The following is an 18,706-nucleotide window of genomic DNA, read 5'->3' on the forward strand; positions in this document are numbered from 1 at the left end:
TGATGAGCACGTCGTTCAAGCACATGCCATTTGACTTCGCAGCAGCGTCAAATACAATTCGAATTTTGCCTGGCTTCATCAAGTTCTCGACAGGAAAATGTGGCAGATACCAAAGATTATCTCTCGAATCTTTAAGCTCTTCGTCTGTAACAGGAACAGCATACTTCTTCTCCAGATAGCCTTGCATTATCTCAGCATATTTATCACCAATTCCCATCTTGGCAATTTTACGTTCAGTACACTTTAAACGAGATAAAGCCATCTTCCTGCTCTCTGGGAACGGAGTTGAGTTCTTGTAGGGTAGACTCACAACGAACTGTCCATCCACGAAATGAGTAGAGTGTTCCATGACTGCCAAAGCACGTCTATCATCCTCTGAACGCTGTCGATCCGGTTTGCTGATCACAACTCCTATGCTCTCTAGCATAATATACGATGTCACCAGGTCATGTAGATTCTCATCAGCATCACAGCAGAGATTAACAGTACCAGAATACTCTTCATTCGTATTTACCATCACTGGTCCGTGCACTACCCACCCCAAAGGGCATTTCGAAATAGCTGGGGCAGTGGCATCAGATTGATAGACTTCAGTTGTCTTGATAACGTTGATATGAGGTTGTCCAATCAGCAATAATGGAGATTCCCCATTCAAGCACTTCAAATCAGCTCTGTTGACATATGGATATCGCGACAATAGTTCTGGTACGTTTGCTTTTTGACCAGCCAGATTAAGCTTCCAAACTGTCCTAACTCCGGTAAGGTTGAAGAATGGTTTATCCGCCTGGTTTTCACCAACTTCGATTTGAACGTCTTCTGAGTTTTCATCCACCTGTTTCAATCCACTCATCAATGTGAAACAAAGCCGTTTGTTGCTTCCAGATATTCCTAGGATCTTGGCAACACCTGCATCCAAAATCGTCATATTCGATCCCTCATCGATCAGGGTGGGTATCTCAATTACACCTTTGGGGCCGCGAATCTTTACCGTCAATATCTTCAACAACGCTTGGGTGAATAATCGGTGATCGGTTTTCATTACATTAACGCTGGGTTTATTTTGCGGAATAGAGAGGGGTGTCGCTGCTGTTGCTATTTCGGCCTTATGCAACAACGCATGATGATACCGAGTGCACCCTTCCACTGGACACTTTTGCCGTTTGTCACACCGTCCAATGTGAGTACGCAAACAACAAAAGCATAGTTTCAAATCAATCGCGGTTTGGAATCTACGCTTTGGATCAGCGGACTTGAACGCATCACACATTGTCACATCATGAACTTCTTTGTGGCAAACCCCACACTTTTTCGATTCGCCTTTTCTAGTGTCGCTTCTTACGTTCGATTGTCCGTGTTGAGATGCGTCAAAAAACCCACCAGCAGTTAATGTGCAATTTATGGATGAAGCGTATTTTCCAGTTTGCTTCACCCACGCTGCAAAATCCAATACAGTCGGATCGTGAATACCGCACTCCGTAATATGACGACCCCACATCATCACTTGGTATTGCGGCAGCTTTTGAAGAAGCATTCCCAAAAGTTCTGGGTTGTAGATGTGCTGTTTCAAACTTTTCACCCCTGCAGCTAGGTTCCGAACTACACCATCGAACTCGATGAATGTCGACCAGTCAGACACCACTGGAAAATACTTGACTTCGTCGATTAAAGCACGAAGGAGCAGTTCTGGTCTACCGAAGCGTAGTTCAAGTGCCTTTATTATTTCCTCACCGTCTACGGACGACATCAGCATATGGAGAACAGCTTCACGGGCCTTTCCGACTAGACATTTGTTGAGCCGCACTACATTCTCGATTCCTGAATATTCTCCCGCTTCTGTAGACAAACGGTATTGGTTTATGAACAGCTGCCATTCACGAACATTTCCATCAAAGACTGGTAGGTTGTTGCTACCCGCGCTTCGTGCTAGCATGCGCTGCATAGATTTGGTGATTTGTAACATTTCGGCGTTGACATCTCCAAGTTGCTCTCCGTGGTCTCGCTGCATATTAGCTGTTCCGGTTGAACTGGACAGAATTGGTGATTGCTCGTTTATCACGAGATCCCTTGGTTGAAAGCTCGACTTCAGCAGGGGCGTTGAGCTTGCCCTGAGTTGTTGTGAAATCGACTCTTGTGAGGAAGTGGAACTGGATTTCAGTTGTAAGTTCTGTATCCACTGCTGTACACGATCTAGGGGGTCAGCATCGTGAACTATCAAACAAGGATCTACATCCCGCTGCTCAACCAATTCTTCATTCAGCTCTGCTTCCGCAATTTTCAACTCCAGTTCAGCTTTAAGTAGCTTCTGCTGCCTCTCCATTCTGGTTTTTGCTTCTTGCTCTTCCAGCTGCGCTAATTTTCTTTCCGTTTCCAGTTTTGCCTTCATCACTGTTACTTGAACACTTTTAGAAGAAGATACACTTCTTGTAATCGAAACGCCTCTCTGGTCGCCTCCTGGTCGCTGAGATTGCATCGAAAATCCGTACTCCGTAGTTTGTGCCATCAACGACATTGGTGGCGGCGTCAGCGTTCGCGATGGCTCTTTCTCCAACACATTCTTGGCTTCATCGGTCATCGAAAATAGTCGCTCCATGATGGCTACTGCAACATTTTGTTTCGAACAAGCCGCATCTCCGATTGGAACATCCAATATTTCACACGTAGTTTGTACATGTTCTGGTTCTGCATCTTCGATGATTCGCATCCTAACCTCAAACTGAGGAGATCGTCGTTCGAAATCAAAGCCTTCGAACCGCAGTACTCTCCTCCTTATCCAATTCAGCGTCGTGTCATCACAATACAGAATCTTGTGCAGCAGAACCAGATCGACAGGCCTCGCAGCGTCGATCCTGTCGGCCATTACTCCACCGTCAGCAAAAACTTTCATTTCTCAGCCTTCTCTCATAAACTGTTGTCCACTTCGCATATATTCGTCGTCGAAGGACCACTTATGTAACAACCAAACACATTTTATCTGTTTTACATGTTTATTTGATACGATTGCGAAAAATACAAAATAATGGCGTCTGGTGCGCCCGCGATTGCGAAAAACTTATAACTCATGAGCTGGCGGAATTCGAGGGGTGCCAACTTTTTTTTTCTACTTTTCTGCTAGGGATACTCCTTTTGTAAGACCATTCGACAAGTTGATAGCAGAGGGCTTTTACGTTCCCTTACAATCATAAGGGCCTCCCTAAAGCTTTGTCCATCAACTCTCTACAAGCATAAAATTTGCATTGGAAGGGGGAACTACAGTCATTTGATTTCTTTCTCCAAACAATGAAAAAGATGTTCGTCAGTAAATGCTAAGCTGTAAGGATCGGCGAATGCTTCTGTTTATAGATCTCATTTGCGCACTTGGTTTGCTCATCGTTTAATTTTAAGCGATTAAAGCGATCATTCTGCTCCACAATATTTACAGTAAATCAAAGATAACATTGTAGTTGCTTACTCTGTGTGTCAGAGCGCCGTTGTACTAATACTGCAATATAAGCCAAATTCTTAATATAGGTGACGGTTCGTCGTGATCGATACTACTCGGCGTAGTTCCCGACGGTGAAGCTAGCCTACTCCGATGGAGAGTATCTCGACGGAGGAATATCTCCCGAAACCGGTAACGTTACGCGTTGTTCATACTCCGTTGTTGGCCGGTAGATTGCCGAAGTCGGTCCAGCGATTCCGATCGGAGGATAACTTCCGGTTCACTGTCGCTCCAACGACTCATTTGCCGGTGCTGTTTCGCGATCTACTCAGTCCCCGGCGGAGGATCTAGCCCTCTCTTTCCCATGGTAGCACAGGTGATCCACCGATTTTCAACGAACGCGGGCTAAACCGAATTGGTACGAGTAGTTCAATAAAAATTGAAATAAATTTATACGCTCATTTGTCTTATCAAACATCGAAATAAGTGACCTAAGGGTCAAACTATTGAAAAACAATCAACTAACTATCGAAAAACAATCAATTTTTTTATTGTGGTTTTGAATAATATAGCTTTTTTGGAACAACTTTTGTTCAAGCACTTTTTTTAGAAACGCCAATTTGATAGCTAAATTTTTGAATAAAGCTGTGGGGAAGAAAAGGCTAGCCTACTCCAACTCGATGGTGGTCAGGGTCGGTTCTGCAATTCCGGTTGGAGAGTGACTTCCGGTTTGCAGGCACCTTAACGACTTATTACCGATACTACGTTACGCTCGTTCTACTCGATCTAGTCCCCGACGGAAGATCTAGCCTACTTCGTTCGCGGTCTATGATCTCCTTTCATTCACAGACTGGCTTGTCGAGTGTCGAGGTCGGTCCGACAATTCCGGCGTGAGGTTGGCTTCCGGTTCATCAACGCCCCGACGTCAAGCGCTGTTCTCTGCGTCTTGTTTCGCTGCTCTGCTCGCCAGTTGCGCTGAGAGCCAGACATTATTTGCACCACCACGTTTCTCATCATATTCCAAAGATCGGGATCGCTCATCATTCCGTGTACCACACCTTCAATGCTGAGGAACTCACCAAAAGCAGCCGCCACCGTGTTTCTTACTATGTTGAACCTCGGGCAGTGGAAGACAATATGTTCTGGCGTTTCTTCAATCTCTATACAGTTAGGACAGAATGGTGAAGACGTATGGCCGAACCGATGGAGACTGCTTGAAGCAGCCGCGACCTGACAGGCACTCGGTCAGGTGGAAGTGCACTTCTCCGCGCTCCCTGTTCATCCAGACCAATAGACTCGGGATGAGCCTGTGGATCCACCTTCCTTTCTCCTTGTCAACTTCCTCGAATGACTGGTTTCTACCCGCTGATAGCAGTCAATGTCTTCGGACAGGATGATGCAGATCGGGATCAACCCAGCGATTACGCATGCCGCCTCCGATGTACGCGCTCATCCCTTGCATGGTGATGAGTCGAAACGCACTGTTTAACTTATCTCGATTCCGCTTGGTCTGTTGCGCCGCGCCCCAGGCTGGCGCATCGTATCTTAGTAGCGATGTTGATGCGCCAGCCAGAAGACGCCTCTGACTGCTTCTATGCTGGGCATAATTCTTGTGAGCGCATTGCTCGCCTTCGCCGCCTTCTCGCATGAATAATCGACGTGACTGTTGAAATTCAGCCGATCGTCTAGCATTACGCCCAGACATGCCCCCCGACAGTGATCTCACCGTGCATGACTGCTTTGCAGCTGCTAACTAGTAGCATCTCCGTTTTGTAATGGGTTATCTTCAGCTTCTCCCACAATCGAATCTTCGACCAGAACAATTGCCTCCGTTGCCAGCATTTCATTTCCACTTACGTCTCAGCTATTACCGTTAGGATGACGTCATCGGCGAAGCCGACGATCTCGACCCCCTTGGATAGTTCCAGCGATCGGACCCCGGCGTACATAGCATTCCACAGCGTTGGACCCTGTATGGAACCTTGTGAGATTCCAGCCGTTATTCTTAACTCCTTCGGGTCGGCGTCAGTTTCATACCTCAGTACTCGGTTTAGGAAGTAGCTCTTCGAAATCTGGCACAAGTAGTCGGGAACCCGCATTCAGTGCAGCGCTGTGGCAATGGCCTCCGAGCTGGCGCTGTTGAACGCATTCTTCACATCTATCGTGATCACGGCACAGTAACGATTCCCTCGGCCCTCTGCAGCACTGTCCGAATTGCGTCCACCTCGACCTTCCTTTCCGGAATACAAACTGCCTTTCTGACAGCCCGTTCTCGCTCTCTGTGCATTTCATCACACTGTTGAGGATAACAGGTTCCAAGAGTTTACAGAGTGTATCCAGTAAGCATATAGGCCTATATGATTCTTTACCCTGGTTGTTTTACCTGGCAACAGTACCAGTTTCTGAATTTTCAATATTTCTGGACATTGACCTTCTTTACCCAGGCATTTCTGCATAACCTTCCTTACCATATCTGGATACGCAAGGACCGCTGCTTTAAGTGCCACGTTGTGGATTCCGTCCAGACCCGGGACCTGGTTTAGCTTCAGCGCTTTCTCAGCTGTTACAAGCTCCTCGTTGGAGATCTGAGGAGCTTCGGCATTTCCTACTTCTTCATTGCCATATGGTGTGGCCAGCTACATTGTTGGGTCATGCTTTGACAATAGACCCTCGACGATGACTCTCAGTTTGTCCGCACCCGTTTCGAACGGCGTCGACGGGCCCTTGATGTTCGCCATTATGACTCGGTAGGCGTTCTCCCAAGGATTAGCATCAGCTGCTCGGCACAGCTCTTTGAAGCAGTAAGACTTGCTCAGCTTAATCTCACGTTTGAAAGCCGCTCTGCTCTTGCTTGCTGGAACACAATTTTCTGTCTCGCTCTCTAATATCGTCTACTGGTTTTAAGACAAGCGACGCGAAGAGTGCTGAGTGCCTCGTTCCACCAGTATAAGGGACGCCGGTTGTTCGATGGCTTCCGTTTTCTTGGCATCGTTATATCACACGCCCTGAACATCACCCTTGTCAGCTCCATCGCATCGAGATCCGGTATATCGCTGTCTACACGAAGTGCTTCGACAAAAAGTTCCTTGTCGAAGGCCTTCGTCTTCTACTGCTGCACGATAGTTGTGTTTCTCGGCGTTGCAGCGCAGGAAAGTAGGTAAGATATTGCATTTTTCGTCATCTTCGATCCAATCCATATCCATACAGTCACGTCCATTGTTGTGCTGTGATTCATTTTGACGTGTTTCCATGTCATGTGAAGCATTTTTTTTTCATGCAACTAGGAGTTTAAAAATCTTCATAGACTGGCCTGTATATGTTCATGCTCATGCCAGTGTAATTTTTGGCGCGGTGTGGGATCCACAAAGTGGTTCCCCACTAAAAACACTCTCCTAGGTTTAGTACCATAGACCCTCCGGAACCACCTTCCGGTATTACTTCGGAGGGGAGGCTAACGTGCTGAGCGCACCTCTTCAATTTGTTATTTTACATGCTGAGCCCTTCGGCTCCTGTTAGCAGTTTAAAAACCGTTCAACGTTGTGCCTCATGTTGAGCCCTTTTGCTCCTCACGTTAGTAATTTGTTAGTACCTATTTTCGCCCATTGGCGACCCGTCAATTTGTTAGTACCTACATGCAACATTCTGAGCTCTTCGGCTCCAGTTTGTACACTACTCTGCACTCATTCAGAGCGCGTACTCACACAGTTACGACGACCTTCTCCTTTTCTTTGCTCAGCTGGTAGGATGCCGAGGTCGGTCCAACGATTCCGGTTGAACATAACTTCCGGTTCGTAGGCGCCTCGACTACCCATTACCAGCGTCCCGACGTACTCTACTCGACTATTCCCCGACGGTGGACCTAGTCTACACCGACGAAGAATTCCCCGGCGGTGAAAATTCTCCCGAGACCGATTCTTCTTTTTCTACGTTTCGAGCCGACCGGAAGGGTGCCGAAGTCAGTCCAGCGATTCCGGTGGAGCCTAGCTTTCGGTTCATTGGTGCCCCGACGACCCTAAAACCGGCGCTATGACACGTCTACTCAACTAGTCCCCGGCGGTGGACCTAGTCTACACCGACGAAGAATTCCCCGGCGATGGAAGTTCTCCCGAGACCGATTCTTCTGCTGCTGCTGCCGCTACTGCTGATCTTCACTTTTTTACGGGACGACTGGTAGGGTGCCGAAGTCAGTCCAGCGATTCCGGTGAAGCCTATCGTCCGGTACACTGGTGCTCCTACGACCCGGGACCGGTGCAACGCCGCGTCTACTCTGCTAGTCCCCGGCGGTGGATCTACCCTACTCCGTCAGAGAGTTCCCCGGCAAAGGAATATCTCCCGAAACCGAGCAGCCATTCTTCCTTTTCATGCGTTCACTCTAGCTAGCAGATCGTTGGTCGCTACGCCACTTCCTCTGAAGCTCGGACGTTATTCTCGATACCGTGCTATCGACAGCGTTCCAGATGCCTTCTTCTCGGCACATCTCTTCGACAACGTTATCGACAGTGACTCCTCGCATGTCCCTCCTCACTTCTTCGAACCTAGGACATTCGAAGACTACATGCTCCGGTGTTTCCTCCACATTCTCGCACTCCGGGCAACAAGGTGAAGAAGCATGTCCGAACCGATGCAGATACTTCCGGAAACAGCCGTGTCCGGACAGGAACTGCGTCAGATGGAAGTTCACTTCTCCATGCTTCCTATTAACCCACAGTGATACATTTGGAATTAGACGGTAAGTCCACCTTCCATTCTCCGCGTTGTTCCACTCTTGCTGCCACTTAGCCAACGAGTCCGTTCTGACGATCCTTCTCACATTTCTGGTGCCTCTTCGCTCATAACACTCCACGTCCTCGGCCAGGGTGATGCAGATGGGCATCATGCCAGCGATAACGCATACTGCCTCCGATGAAATCGTCCTATAGGCGCTCGCTACTCGTATGGCCATGAGTCGGAATGTGCTGTTCAACATCCTCCGATTACGCTTGGTTTTTACCGCTGCGGTCCAGACTGGGGCTCCATACCTGAGAATAGAGACCGCTACACTCGCTAGGAGACGCCTTTTACTACTTCTCGGTCCTCCGACGTTCGGCATGATCCTCGCTATCGTGTTGACCGCCTTCGACGTCTTTTCGCAGGCGTAATCCAAGTGAGCGTTGAAGTTTATACGGTCATCTACCATCACCCCCAGATGCTTCAAAGCACGTTTTGATGAAATGTCTTGTCTACCGATGTTGATTTCAACCCTCTGAACAGCTTTGAGGTTGCTAACCAGCACTAGCTCCGTCTTATGATAAGCCAGCTGCAGTTTTGCTCCAGTCATCCACGCTTCAACCGTGTCAATCGCTTCCGTCGTCAGCATTTTGACCTCTTCCAACGTCTCGCCAGTCACCGTTAGAACGACATCATCTGCGAATCCAACGATTTCCAAGCATGTTGCGTAACAAGAGGATCAATGTGTATCAGTCGCCATCGAATACAGACAAAGAATGGATGTGCTTCCCAATGCACTGTCCTTCATGCTGCTTCTTCGGTGCCTGGACGAAGTTATTTTGTGAAGGAACTGAGAATCGAAAGTGTAACCTCGAGGATACGGAACCCGCCTGTAGTCTTTATAGTTGATCTGTAAACTCACCTTTTCCTTAGCGTGGATGAACGTCTCGATGAAGAACGATACCGACAGCTGGGCGGCAATGCACGTAATATCCGGAAGCGCCAGCAACGTTTGCGGAATGTGACCGCAAATTTGCCACATGAAGCTGAAAGATAAAAACAATTTAGAAAATCATTTTCAAACATTTCAATTCCGTCAATTACTTGAAATAGGTGTGCTCGAAGATGTTCCTATCCTGCAGGAAGTGTCGGTTGTCCTGCCAGATCCATTCCTCCAGTTCTTTGCTGAGAATCTTACGTTTTCGCTTGGGAGGCGGCCCTATCCGGACCAACCCCAGTCCGACCAGGGACAGACCAGATGACGCCGCGGCCGACGAGGTGCACGGTTGCAGCGCACTGGAAATGGTGGGTTGCTGTACGACGGCACTCAGCGGGAGGCCAACGTTGCCGCCGGCGGTTGCCGTCAGGGCGGACAGTGACGAGATGGACGAATAGGACGAAGACGATGGCGATGGGAGCATGGAGGGACCCAACAGGGGACCCGATGGCGGCAGGATGCTCAACGAGGTGGCCTGTAGCGCGGCCAGCGGTGACGGTACGGATGAAGATGGAACGCCCGGCACCGAGGCCAGGGATGGAACGACGCCCACAGTGCTTCGCAGGCTTGGCTTAACATCTATATCACATTTACTTAGGGTATTTAGATTATCTACTACCGATGGCGCTTCGCCGGGATGTTTCAGGATGATTCGTTCAGTCTGGTCGGCAGCATCGCGGATGTTCACCGGGGGAAGTACTGCGGCGATGGATGGTGGTGACGGGAGTGGAAGTTCCGACGGAGAATCATTTTCGCTTATGCTGGCACCGATGGATGCAGTGGTACAAGGACCACTGCTGGCAAATGCGGAGGACGATGATGACGTTACCGGTTGTTCGGAGCTGCTAGTGGTGGTGGCCGTGACGGGAATCGACATCGAGGTCATCGACGCTCCCGAAGTGCACGTGGATGGCTTGCTGACTTGATCCCGCTGGATGTTGGAGCCCTTGTTCGAGCGCCACTCGTAGAACAGCATGTACGCCGAATTGGTCTTTTCGAAGCTGAAATCCAGATACTTTTCCGTAACCGAGTCGTAGGTTTTGCTCTGAAAAGAAATAGAAGGAACGTTAAGATTCAACGGTTCAACGGTATCTAGGGAACTGACCGTCATCTCGCCTCCGAAGCATTCCGCCGCTATTTGCGACGGATCAAAGAGCTTCACTTCGGCATCGTTGAACAGGAACCACCTCTCCTGGTGGTTCGGATTACTGTCTTCGTTGCGCTCCTTGATGAAACTGTAGTAGTGGCCTCCATCGGCATTTCCCGTGTGGACCGTCACTCCCACCAGATCGTACTCGTAGTGCTCGTTGAAATCTTCCGAGTCTTCTTCGTCCAAAGTTTGCTGTTGTTTCTGAATCTCGGCCTTTTCTGCTGCCTCACTCTTGGCCGCCGAACTGGTTGCACTCTGCACTTCTTGACCATCGCTTGAGCTGACCTTGTCTTCTTTGCGATCCTCGCCGGACATCGATCCCATTCCATCGGAAGCACTCGATTCGCTAACGTTTCTGGAAGCCGATCGCCTCAGTTCCGACTTTCGCTTTTCCTCCTGATAGTGCTGAGGCATCAGCGTTTTCTCCACGTAGCCGGACATGTCCAGCCGCATCGGGAAGCTGAAGTGGGTGTTGACTTTCTCCTTCAGCATCGTCACCATGTTGAACGTGTATCGCATCGTGTTGAAGCACAGAATTTGCGGCAGTTTCTTGAAGCATGCTCGTTTCTCGGCCCGAACCTTCTTGCCACACTGGGAACAGGTGTACATGTTGTCTCCTTCCAGCGTGTCCTTCACGGTTACTTCGTCCAGCGACTCGTGAAGATTACGCATGTCCGCAACTTGACAGCGAACCGTGTAGAATTCCTCCAGCGTTCGACTCACGTGTCCGCAGTCCTGTTTAAGAAAAAAATACATTTTTTTATTATAGGTCCCCCTTTGAATGCCTCCCCAGGATCCTCCCGCTCCCACAAACTCACTAATGACACGACATTATTGCTGATGACTCCGCAGAACACTCGCTTCACCAGGGTCTTCAGCTCCGGGGTCATCTCCTCCAGCTTCGATACCAGATCGATGAAAAACTCAGCCATGTCCTTCTGCTCGCCGGTGTTCAACGGTTGATGGTCCATCTGGTACACCCGGCAGAACGACCGCGGACAGTAGGCCTTACGCTCCGACTCCATCAGATAGGCGAACATGCGCTGCAGCTCGTACAGGGTGGCCTTGTGCTTTTGTGGGGCATCCGGCGATATGGACAGAATCGCATCCCTCGTCTGGGGCGTCATGAAGAGATGCTGAATGCACGAGGCCATGTAACAGGTTGCGCCCAGATTCGTAAGACCCACGTAGCCACATTCCGAACGTCCTTCATCCCTTGGCCAGTAGTCCCAGGGATACGGCGAGTGGGGACCAGCCCGATGCTGTTGCATCAACTTCCCATGCAGCAGCAGATAGTTCTTGGGAGCACTCTTGCACATCTCGACCAGCAGATCGTAGGCCGCAGCTCGCGCACCGTGGCTTTTGCACTTGGGCTTCTCACGGTCATCGGGCGAGGGAAGCTCGAACAACGATTGGAAGATTTTCCCGATGAAGTCCTGACCGTCATCGCTGAACTTGAACTGCGGATCGAACTTGACCAAATTGGCCATCAGATTCAGCAACCCGAACAAACCATCATCCGGACTGCCGTGACGACTTTCAAGGTAGTCCCGGTCAAGGATGCTCTTTGAAACTTGCCTGCACATGGACTCGATCCCGATGGACCCTGGCTTCCTGCTTAGTTCCCCACCGCAGTCCTTCACAAGTTCCGGTGACAGCGAATCCACCAAGCGACACAACAACCAGAAGTAATCTCGACAGGCAGGCCCATACGGTTCTTTGCCTTCATCCGGCGACAGGTGGTATGCCTGACTTTGGGGACGCATCTTTTCCGCCAGAGGCAACAGGGCAACCAACTTGGACAGCAGCGGTGCCATAAGTTCGTAATAGGTTTGAGCGTTGCCCAAGCACATCCTGTAGAGTGCCGCGCATGCTTCTCTCCGTACGGCCGGTTCCGGATCATCCAGGATCAGCCGTTGTACCCAAGCTAGATTGGCATCCACCTTCCACAACGTAGACCTGACCTCGGCCAGCGAATGAGCGTAGCAAACCAGAAGATTCATCGCATAATGGATGACCTGCGCCCGGCCAAACAGTCCCGTCTTGAAGTGATGTGGACTCAACGGATGGGACTCCTCGTTCAGAATGCCCGCTATCCGTTCCAGCGTGGGCCGGACCTCCATCAGGGCCAACGTGTGCCGGTTCAGCTTCGGAATGATGATGGCGTTCTCGTTCTCCGGTTTGAACTCCTCCATCCCCAGCAGACACAGGATCCGCAGCAGACTGGCCAGACAATCGTGGCGCCACTCGTTCAGGTCGTCCCCATCCTTGGCCACGGATTGCTTCTGCAGCACGCCCGATATGAAGATCTGGTACAGATGGGCCAGGCCGCCGCATTTGATGAACTGTTCGCTCCACTCGAGCGAAGCGCTGGCCGGACTGGTGGGGAGCTTCGGAGGGGGCGGCGTTGGATGGGCCATCGGTGGCGATAGCTGAGGCTGGTCCGGTTGAATTCTAGTTTTGGAAAGAGATAATCAGAGATTAGATGTCGGAGTTCAGATATGAAGCTTAGAAAACTTCTTCAAAAAGCTTGAAAATTTTCTTCTCAATCTTCAACTCAAGAAGCAAGCATTATTCAGCTCAGAAGTTTGAAAATTTTCTGCTCAGAAGCTTGCAAACATTCTTCACAGAATCTGCTAAACTTCTTCTCAGAAGTTTGCAAACCTATTATTCAGAAGTTTACATTTTTTTTCAGAAGCATGGAAACCTTCTTCTAAGAAACTAGGAAATCTTATTTTCAGAACCTTGGGAAACTTCTTCTCAGAACCTTGGGAAACTTCTTCTCAGAAGCTTGGGAAGCTTTTTCTCAGAAGCTTGGGAAGCTTCTTCTCAGAAGCTTGGGAAGCTTCTTCTCTTAAGTTTGGGAAGCTTCTTCTCAGAAGCTTGGGAAACTTCTTCTAAGAAGCTTGGGAAACTTCTTCTCAGAAGCTTGAGAAGCTTCTTCTCAGTAGCTTGGGAAGCTTCTTCTCTTAAGTTTGGGAAGCTTCTTCTCAGAAGCTTGGGAAACTTCTTCTCAGAAGCTTGGGAAACTTCTTCTCAGAAGCTTGGGAAGCTTCTTCTCAGAGGCTTGGGAAGCTTTTTCTCAGAAGCTTGGGAAGCTTCTTCTCAGAAGCTAGGGAGGCTTTTTCTCTTAAGCTTGGGAAGCTTCTTCTCTTAAGTTTGGGAAGCTTCTTCTCAGAAGCTTGGGAAACTTCTTCGCAAAAGCTTGGGAAGCTTCTTCTCAGAGGCTTGGGAAGCTTATTCTCAGAAGCTTGGGAAGCTTCTTCTCAGAAGCTAGGGAAGCTTCTTCTCAGAGGCTTGGGAAGCTTTTTCTCAGAAGCTTGGGAAGCTTCTTCTCAGAAACTTGGGAAGCTTCTTCTCAGAAACTTGGGAAGCTTCTTCTCTTAAGCTTGAGAAGCTTCTTTTCAGAAGCTTGGGAAGCTTTTTCTCAGAAGCTTGGGAAGCTTCTTCTCAGAAGCTTGGGAAGCTTCTTCTCAGAAGCTTGGGAAGCTTCTTCTCAGAAGCTTGGGAAGCTTCTTCTCAGAAGCTTGGGATGCTTTTTCTCAGAAGCTTGGGAAGCTTCTTCTCAAGCAAATGAAAATAAGTTTCCTATACTTCTAAAAGAAGCTTCCTATGCTTCTGAAAAGAAGCTTCCTACGCTTCTGAACAGAAGCTTCCTAAGCTTCTGAACAAAAGCTTCCTAAGCTTCCGACGAGAAGCTTCCTAAGCTTTTGTTCAGAAGCTTAGGAAGCTTCTGTTCAGAAGCGTAGGAAGCTTCTTTTCAGAAGCATAGGAAGCTTCTTTTAGAAGTATAGGAAACTTATTTTCAAGAGCTTGGGCAGCTTCTCTTCAGAAGCTGGGGAAGCTTCTCTTCGGAAGCTTGCAAAGCTTCTCTTCAGAAGCTTGGAAAGCTTCTCTCCGGAAGCTTGGAAAGCTCTCTTCAGAAGCTTGGGAAGCTTCTTTCCAGAAGCTTGAGAAACTTCTTTTCAGAAGCTTGGAAGCTTGTCTTCTGAAGCTTTGGAAGCTTCTCTTCAGAAGCTTTGGAAGCTTCTCTTCTGAAGCTTAAAAGGCTTCTTTTCAGAAATTTGGGAAGTTTCTCTTCATAACCTTGGAAAACTCTTCTTCAGAAGCTTTAGAAGCTTGTCTTCAGAAGCTTGAGAAGCTTGTCTTTAGAAGCTTGAGAAGCTTATCTCTAGAAGCTTGGGAAGCTGCTGTTCAGAAGCTTGGCAAGCTTCTCTTCAGAAGCTTAGAAGGCTTCTCTTCAGAAGCTTAGCAAGCATCTCTTCAAGATCTTTACAAGCCTGGTAGAAAATTCAGAAAGCTTCATTTCAACTTCTGAGAAGCTTAAATCCTGATACAAAATAAAAACTTTCTACTTACCGACTCTCGCCTTCTCCATCCACGATCCCTTCTTTCTCCTCGTCCTTCTTCTCCGGCGAAGACGCACCTTCCGCGCCGTTATTTTCCTTGTTCTCCACTTCCCCCGTCTTCCCCTCCCCACCATCGCAAACGTCCATCTTCCGTTCGCCACCGGACGGCGAAACGCTCAACTTGCTCGGAGAAACCATCCCGCCAACGTTGCTATTACTGACCCCCAACACCTGAGCTTGCTGTTTGGCCAACTTCTGATTCTGCAGCTTCAACGACTTGGACGAGGAAATCTTCAGCTTCAGCTGGCTCTTGACCGACAGGCTTTTGGCGCTGCTGGCACCGGGTCCGATGGCCGACCGGGATCCACCGGGCATTCCGGATGTGGTCGCGGCTATTGGCACTCCGATGGGACCCGGGTTGACTGGGGCACCTGCCGGGCTGCCTCCGCAACAGCTGCCCATGAACTTGGACTTGCAGAGGCTCTCCACGATGTGAAGCGAGTACATGAACTTCTGCAGATTGCGCGGTTCCAGGATTTCCTGGAGGGTGTACGTTGGATTGTCCGGGGAATCCATGTCGATCGAAGGTTCCGAGTCGGGGTCTTTGAAGGATAGGTTCTTCAAAGTCGAAAGGAAGGTTGGAGCGGTGGGAAGCATGGCAAGGATGTCCCAAACCCTTCGGGAGAGTAGCTGCGCTTTTGTGTTGGGTTGGATTCGACCTCCGGGGCCGATCAGCTTCATATCGCCTAGGGTTTGCATCAGTTTGAAGAGCTGCTCGAAGTATGGGCTTTTAAGAAGCAGAAGCGTTGGAAGACAGTCTTTCGGGGGCGGAGGTTGCATGGAAGGGTGGTCATGATGGTCTCGCCGACGACCTCCGCGACTTCCCATCGAGACGTACACCATTTGGTTGTCCTTGAAGCCGACGTCAGCCAAACTGCGTTCGTCGTATTCGGCAGTGATTTCCTGACCTTGGGTGATTATCCGCAGGGGCCCTTCGCTAAGGAGAAGGCCTAGGACAGCTCCGGATCCGGTGCGGGCGGCACTTTCGTTGTGAGCAGTTTTGACCGAGCCTTGGATGGTTTCCCACCATTTGGCGATCTCGGCTTTCAGATCCGCCACCAGATCCGTTGCGTGAAGATGAAGAACGGATTTCTCCGGTACTCCTGCGGGTTGTAGGACGATTCGTATTGGAGGGCCGGGACCTTCATTTCGCAAAGCACTGTGCATGCCGACTTCCTTCCCCTCCAAAGCCCACCTCCTCAGATGGTACGCGTATCTTCTTCGGAACGTTTCCAAGTGGGTGTTCAGAAGCATCAAAGCTCTCTGAACGCACATGAGAGCATTCTCCGAGCCAGGCCCTTGGCGGTCCAACTCTTCCACAGCCTGCGTCAAGTGGGTCATGCACTGGGCCACAAATTGGTTCTCATACTTGAGCTGTTTCTCCATGTAGTAGGTGTTGATGTACTGAATGGCCGTCAAAGAGACGTCCGTATTGTGCGCCCTCAGGGCAATCTTCCAAAGGTGCTCCATTCCTACGGAATCACTCGACTCCTGACTCTCACTGGGATGACTGATGATCTCCTCTCGCCCCAAGGTGAACAACTGTTGGAACAGCCCAAGCGCAACCATCGATATTCCCTCAGGTTTCAACTCCGACAGCCTCTTCAAGTACAAATGCTGGATGGCATTGATTCCAAGGGCGTGCGTGTCTCCACCTTTCACCTGACCCTGTAACCACGCAAACAGACAATCGCTGCACTCGGGATCATTGGCCAGACAGGCCCACAGCGTATCGACCTGGCTGAGCGTCAATTTGAAGTTCCGCGGGGACCCAACGTCGCTGAAAACGGACGACAGGAACTGCAATCGGACCTGGATTTGGGTCACGTGCGAGTACAGTGGAAACCCATTCTGGTTCAACACTATCGTCGAAGTCTCGGACTGTCGACCACTGCGCCCCGCTCCTGTGGTGTAATGTTTGAGATTGTTGAAGAAGTGATGCATCATCCGGTGATGACGCTCGGCCCACAGTACGACCTGATGCGTCGTGACGTCCCGGAACTGCTGGAATGATGCGAATAGCTTCGGAAGTAACCGCAAACTTGTGACGACGCTGCGGTTCTCCGCCAGGTTCTGCAGACAGCCCTCGATGAAACGCGTCCGGATGATTTTGTCCGTGTGAAAGCAGAGCAGTGTTCCAAGAACTTTCTCCGCCTCTAAGGCGAGCGATTCTCCCAATTGACCCTGGAAGAAAAGATTCGTTAACGTTCACTCGTCCCTTAATTCGAGAATCGCTTTACTATTAGTTGCAGTTTCATGAGTGATGAAGAAGTATAGATTTGGAATATTGTAGACAAAGTTATTCCAAAACATCTCTGGATCAGGTAGGTTAAAACCACGTAAACTTCCAAAAAAGTTTAACAAGGAGTGTGTGGTCTTTTGGTTTCGTTGCATGGTCCTGTGGGTGAGCAACGGAATCAAGATCAATCGTGATTACCAACTGTTGAGCTCGTTTCATGCTTTTTATAACAAATTTCTATTGTGGAAATACAACAGCGCGAACACTTAAGTGTTAAAAAAAACTACGGACGCGAGCAAAATATGCAAACCTAGTTTTAAGTAAGAGTATTTATCCTCCTTATGCATCACCGACCAAAGGAAACTCAGATCATTTTTCTAGCTAACTAATCCCAACTAACTGTCAGGACTTGGCCGGCGCCGTTATTGATCAATAATATTAGAGCTACTAAAATGTGCACTTCGAGAGTAAGCGGAAGTCCCATCCCTTATTCAATTGGATCGAAGTGCAATTCTTACTACTTCCTATGAATCATGGAGTACCATAGGAAGGATAAAACAGTTTTGAAAGGATTTTTATGTGATTTGTACTGTGCCCAACCCTGAGAGATGTCCTGAAAAAAACTTTGTTCAAAATACTTCAAATCTATACTTTCCTATATTGAAGCGTTCCTCAAAATTTCATCAATATCTGTGGACTTATCTATTGACTACTTATGCTACTTACAATCTTATCATCCTGAAGCAAATCCCACAGCAGCGTATTTCCCGGCTGGCAGACATCCGGAAATCGGAAGTTCGGCGACGACGGTGCCCCCAAACTGCTGCTGCTACCACCGGTGCTTCCGCTGGCACTGGCAGCCTGCATTTCCTTGGAGGGCGCTTGCGGAGTCTTGCCCCCCATTGTCGTCGGTGTCGCCGGATTCATCTTCCCACCTTTGCCACCGGTGGACGTGGGAGTGCCACTGCTGGATACACTCGGCGTCATGGGGTGCGTCATTGGGCCGATACTTCCGCCGGAACTGGACAGCCGGTCGTGGTGGGCCCGCGTCAAAGTAATGTTCGGAGTATTGGTACGGGCTTGCGGAGATCCGTGAACCATTCCGGGTCCTAAGGAACGTGGCCGCGGTAGAGGGAACTGTTGATGGAGACATTGCGCTCGAGCTGCCAATTCGACCAGTTCCTCCTCGCACGGTGAATCCTCGTCGTCAAAGTCTCCCATGTTCTTCTCGGATTTGTTGCTCAATGGCGACGAACAACTTCCATCATTCTCAGCGGCATTCAAGAAGTTTATCAGATGACCTTCGCTCATTGCGCCCATAAACGGTGGAACGTCTTCGCCTAAGGCAGGGCCTTCGCTTGGACCAGGTTCCGGCCCAACGGGACCAATCGGGCCGTGATGGCCGCCCATGTGCCTCAGCACCGAACTCTGCAGATTCGTATCGCTGCAATCGCTATCCGGAAGCATGGCCGCCAGCAGATCGCTATCTTCCACGTCCGAAACGCTTTCGGCCATTTCCTGCAGTTCCTTCCGGGTTAGGCCGCTGATCTTCTTGCGCTTCTTGCGGAGCATCTTCTTGCGCATGGCTGAAAACGCTTCACTCATACCGAGGCAGTCCTCTTCGCTACTGGTGCCGGCATCCTCGGTGAATCCGGACGCGGCCGCCAACGAGCGGCTCATCAGGGGAATGCGCCTTTGGGAAGAGAAAAAATAAGTGAAGAAAATCAACCATTATTGAACATTCCAGAACATTCTTTTTTTACCGAAATTCTGACGAGAAGCTTTT

The 18,706-nt window shown here is 49.5% G+C and overlaps 1 protein-coding gene across 1 annotated transcript in view; it reads right to left on the reverse strand.

The window, feature by feature from the left end:
* LOC5575651 (ubiquitin carboxyl-terminal hydrolase 34) overlaps positions 1–18,706 on the reverse strand; it is a 63,401-nt gene that overhangs the window by 15,641 nt on the left and 29,054 nt on the right. The window contains exons 4-9 of the mRNA XM_021838070.1: positions 17,647–18,613; positions 14,632–16,865; positions 11,091–12,726; positions 10,228–11,007; positions 9,230–10,167; positions 9,048–9,171 (exon numbers count right to left, since the gene is read on the reverse strand). Of these exons, the coding sequence (XP_021693762.1) occupies positions 9,048–9,171; positions 9,230–10,167; positions 10,228–11,007; positions 11,091–12,726; positions 14,632–16,865; positions 17,647–18,613 (6,679 nt within the window). The remainder of the gene's footprint in view (positions 1–9,047; positions 9,172–9,229; positions 10,168–10,227; positions 11,008–11,090; positions 12,727–14,631; positions 16,866–17,646; positions 18,614–18,706) is intronic.

This window comes from Aedes aegypti, chromosome 1, assembly GCF_002204515.2.
Source record: "Aedes aegypti strain LVP_AGWG chromosome 1, AaegL5.0 Primary Assembly, whole genome shotgun sequence".
NCBI lineage: Eukaryota > Metazoa > Arthropoda > Insecta > Diptera > Culicidae > Aedes > Aedes aegypti.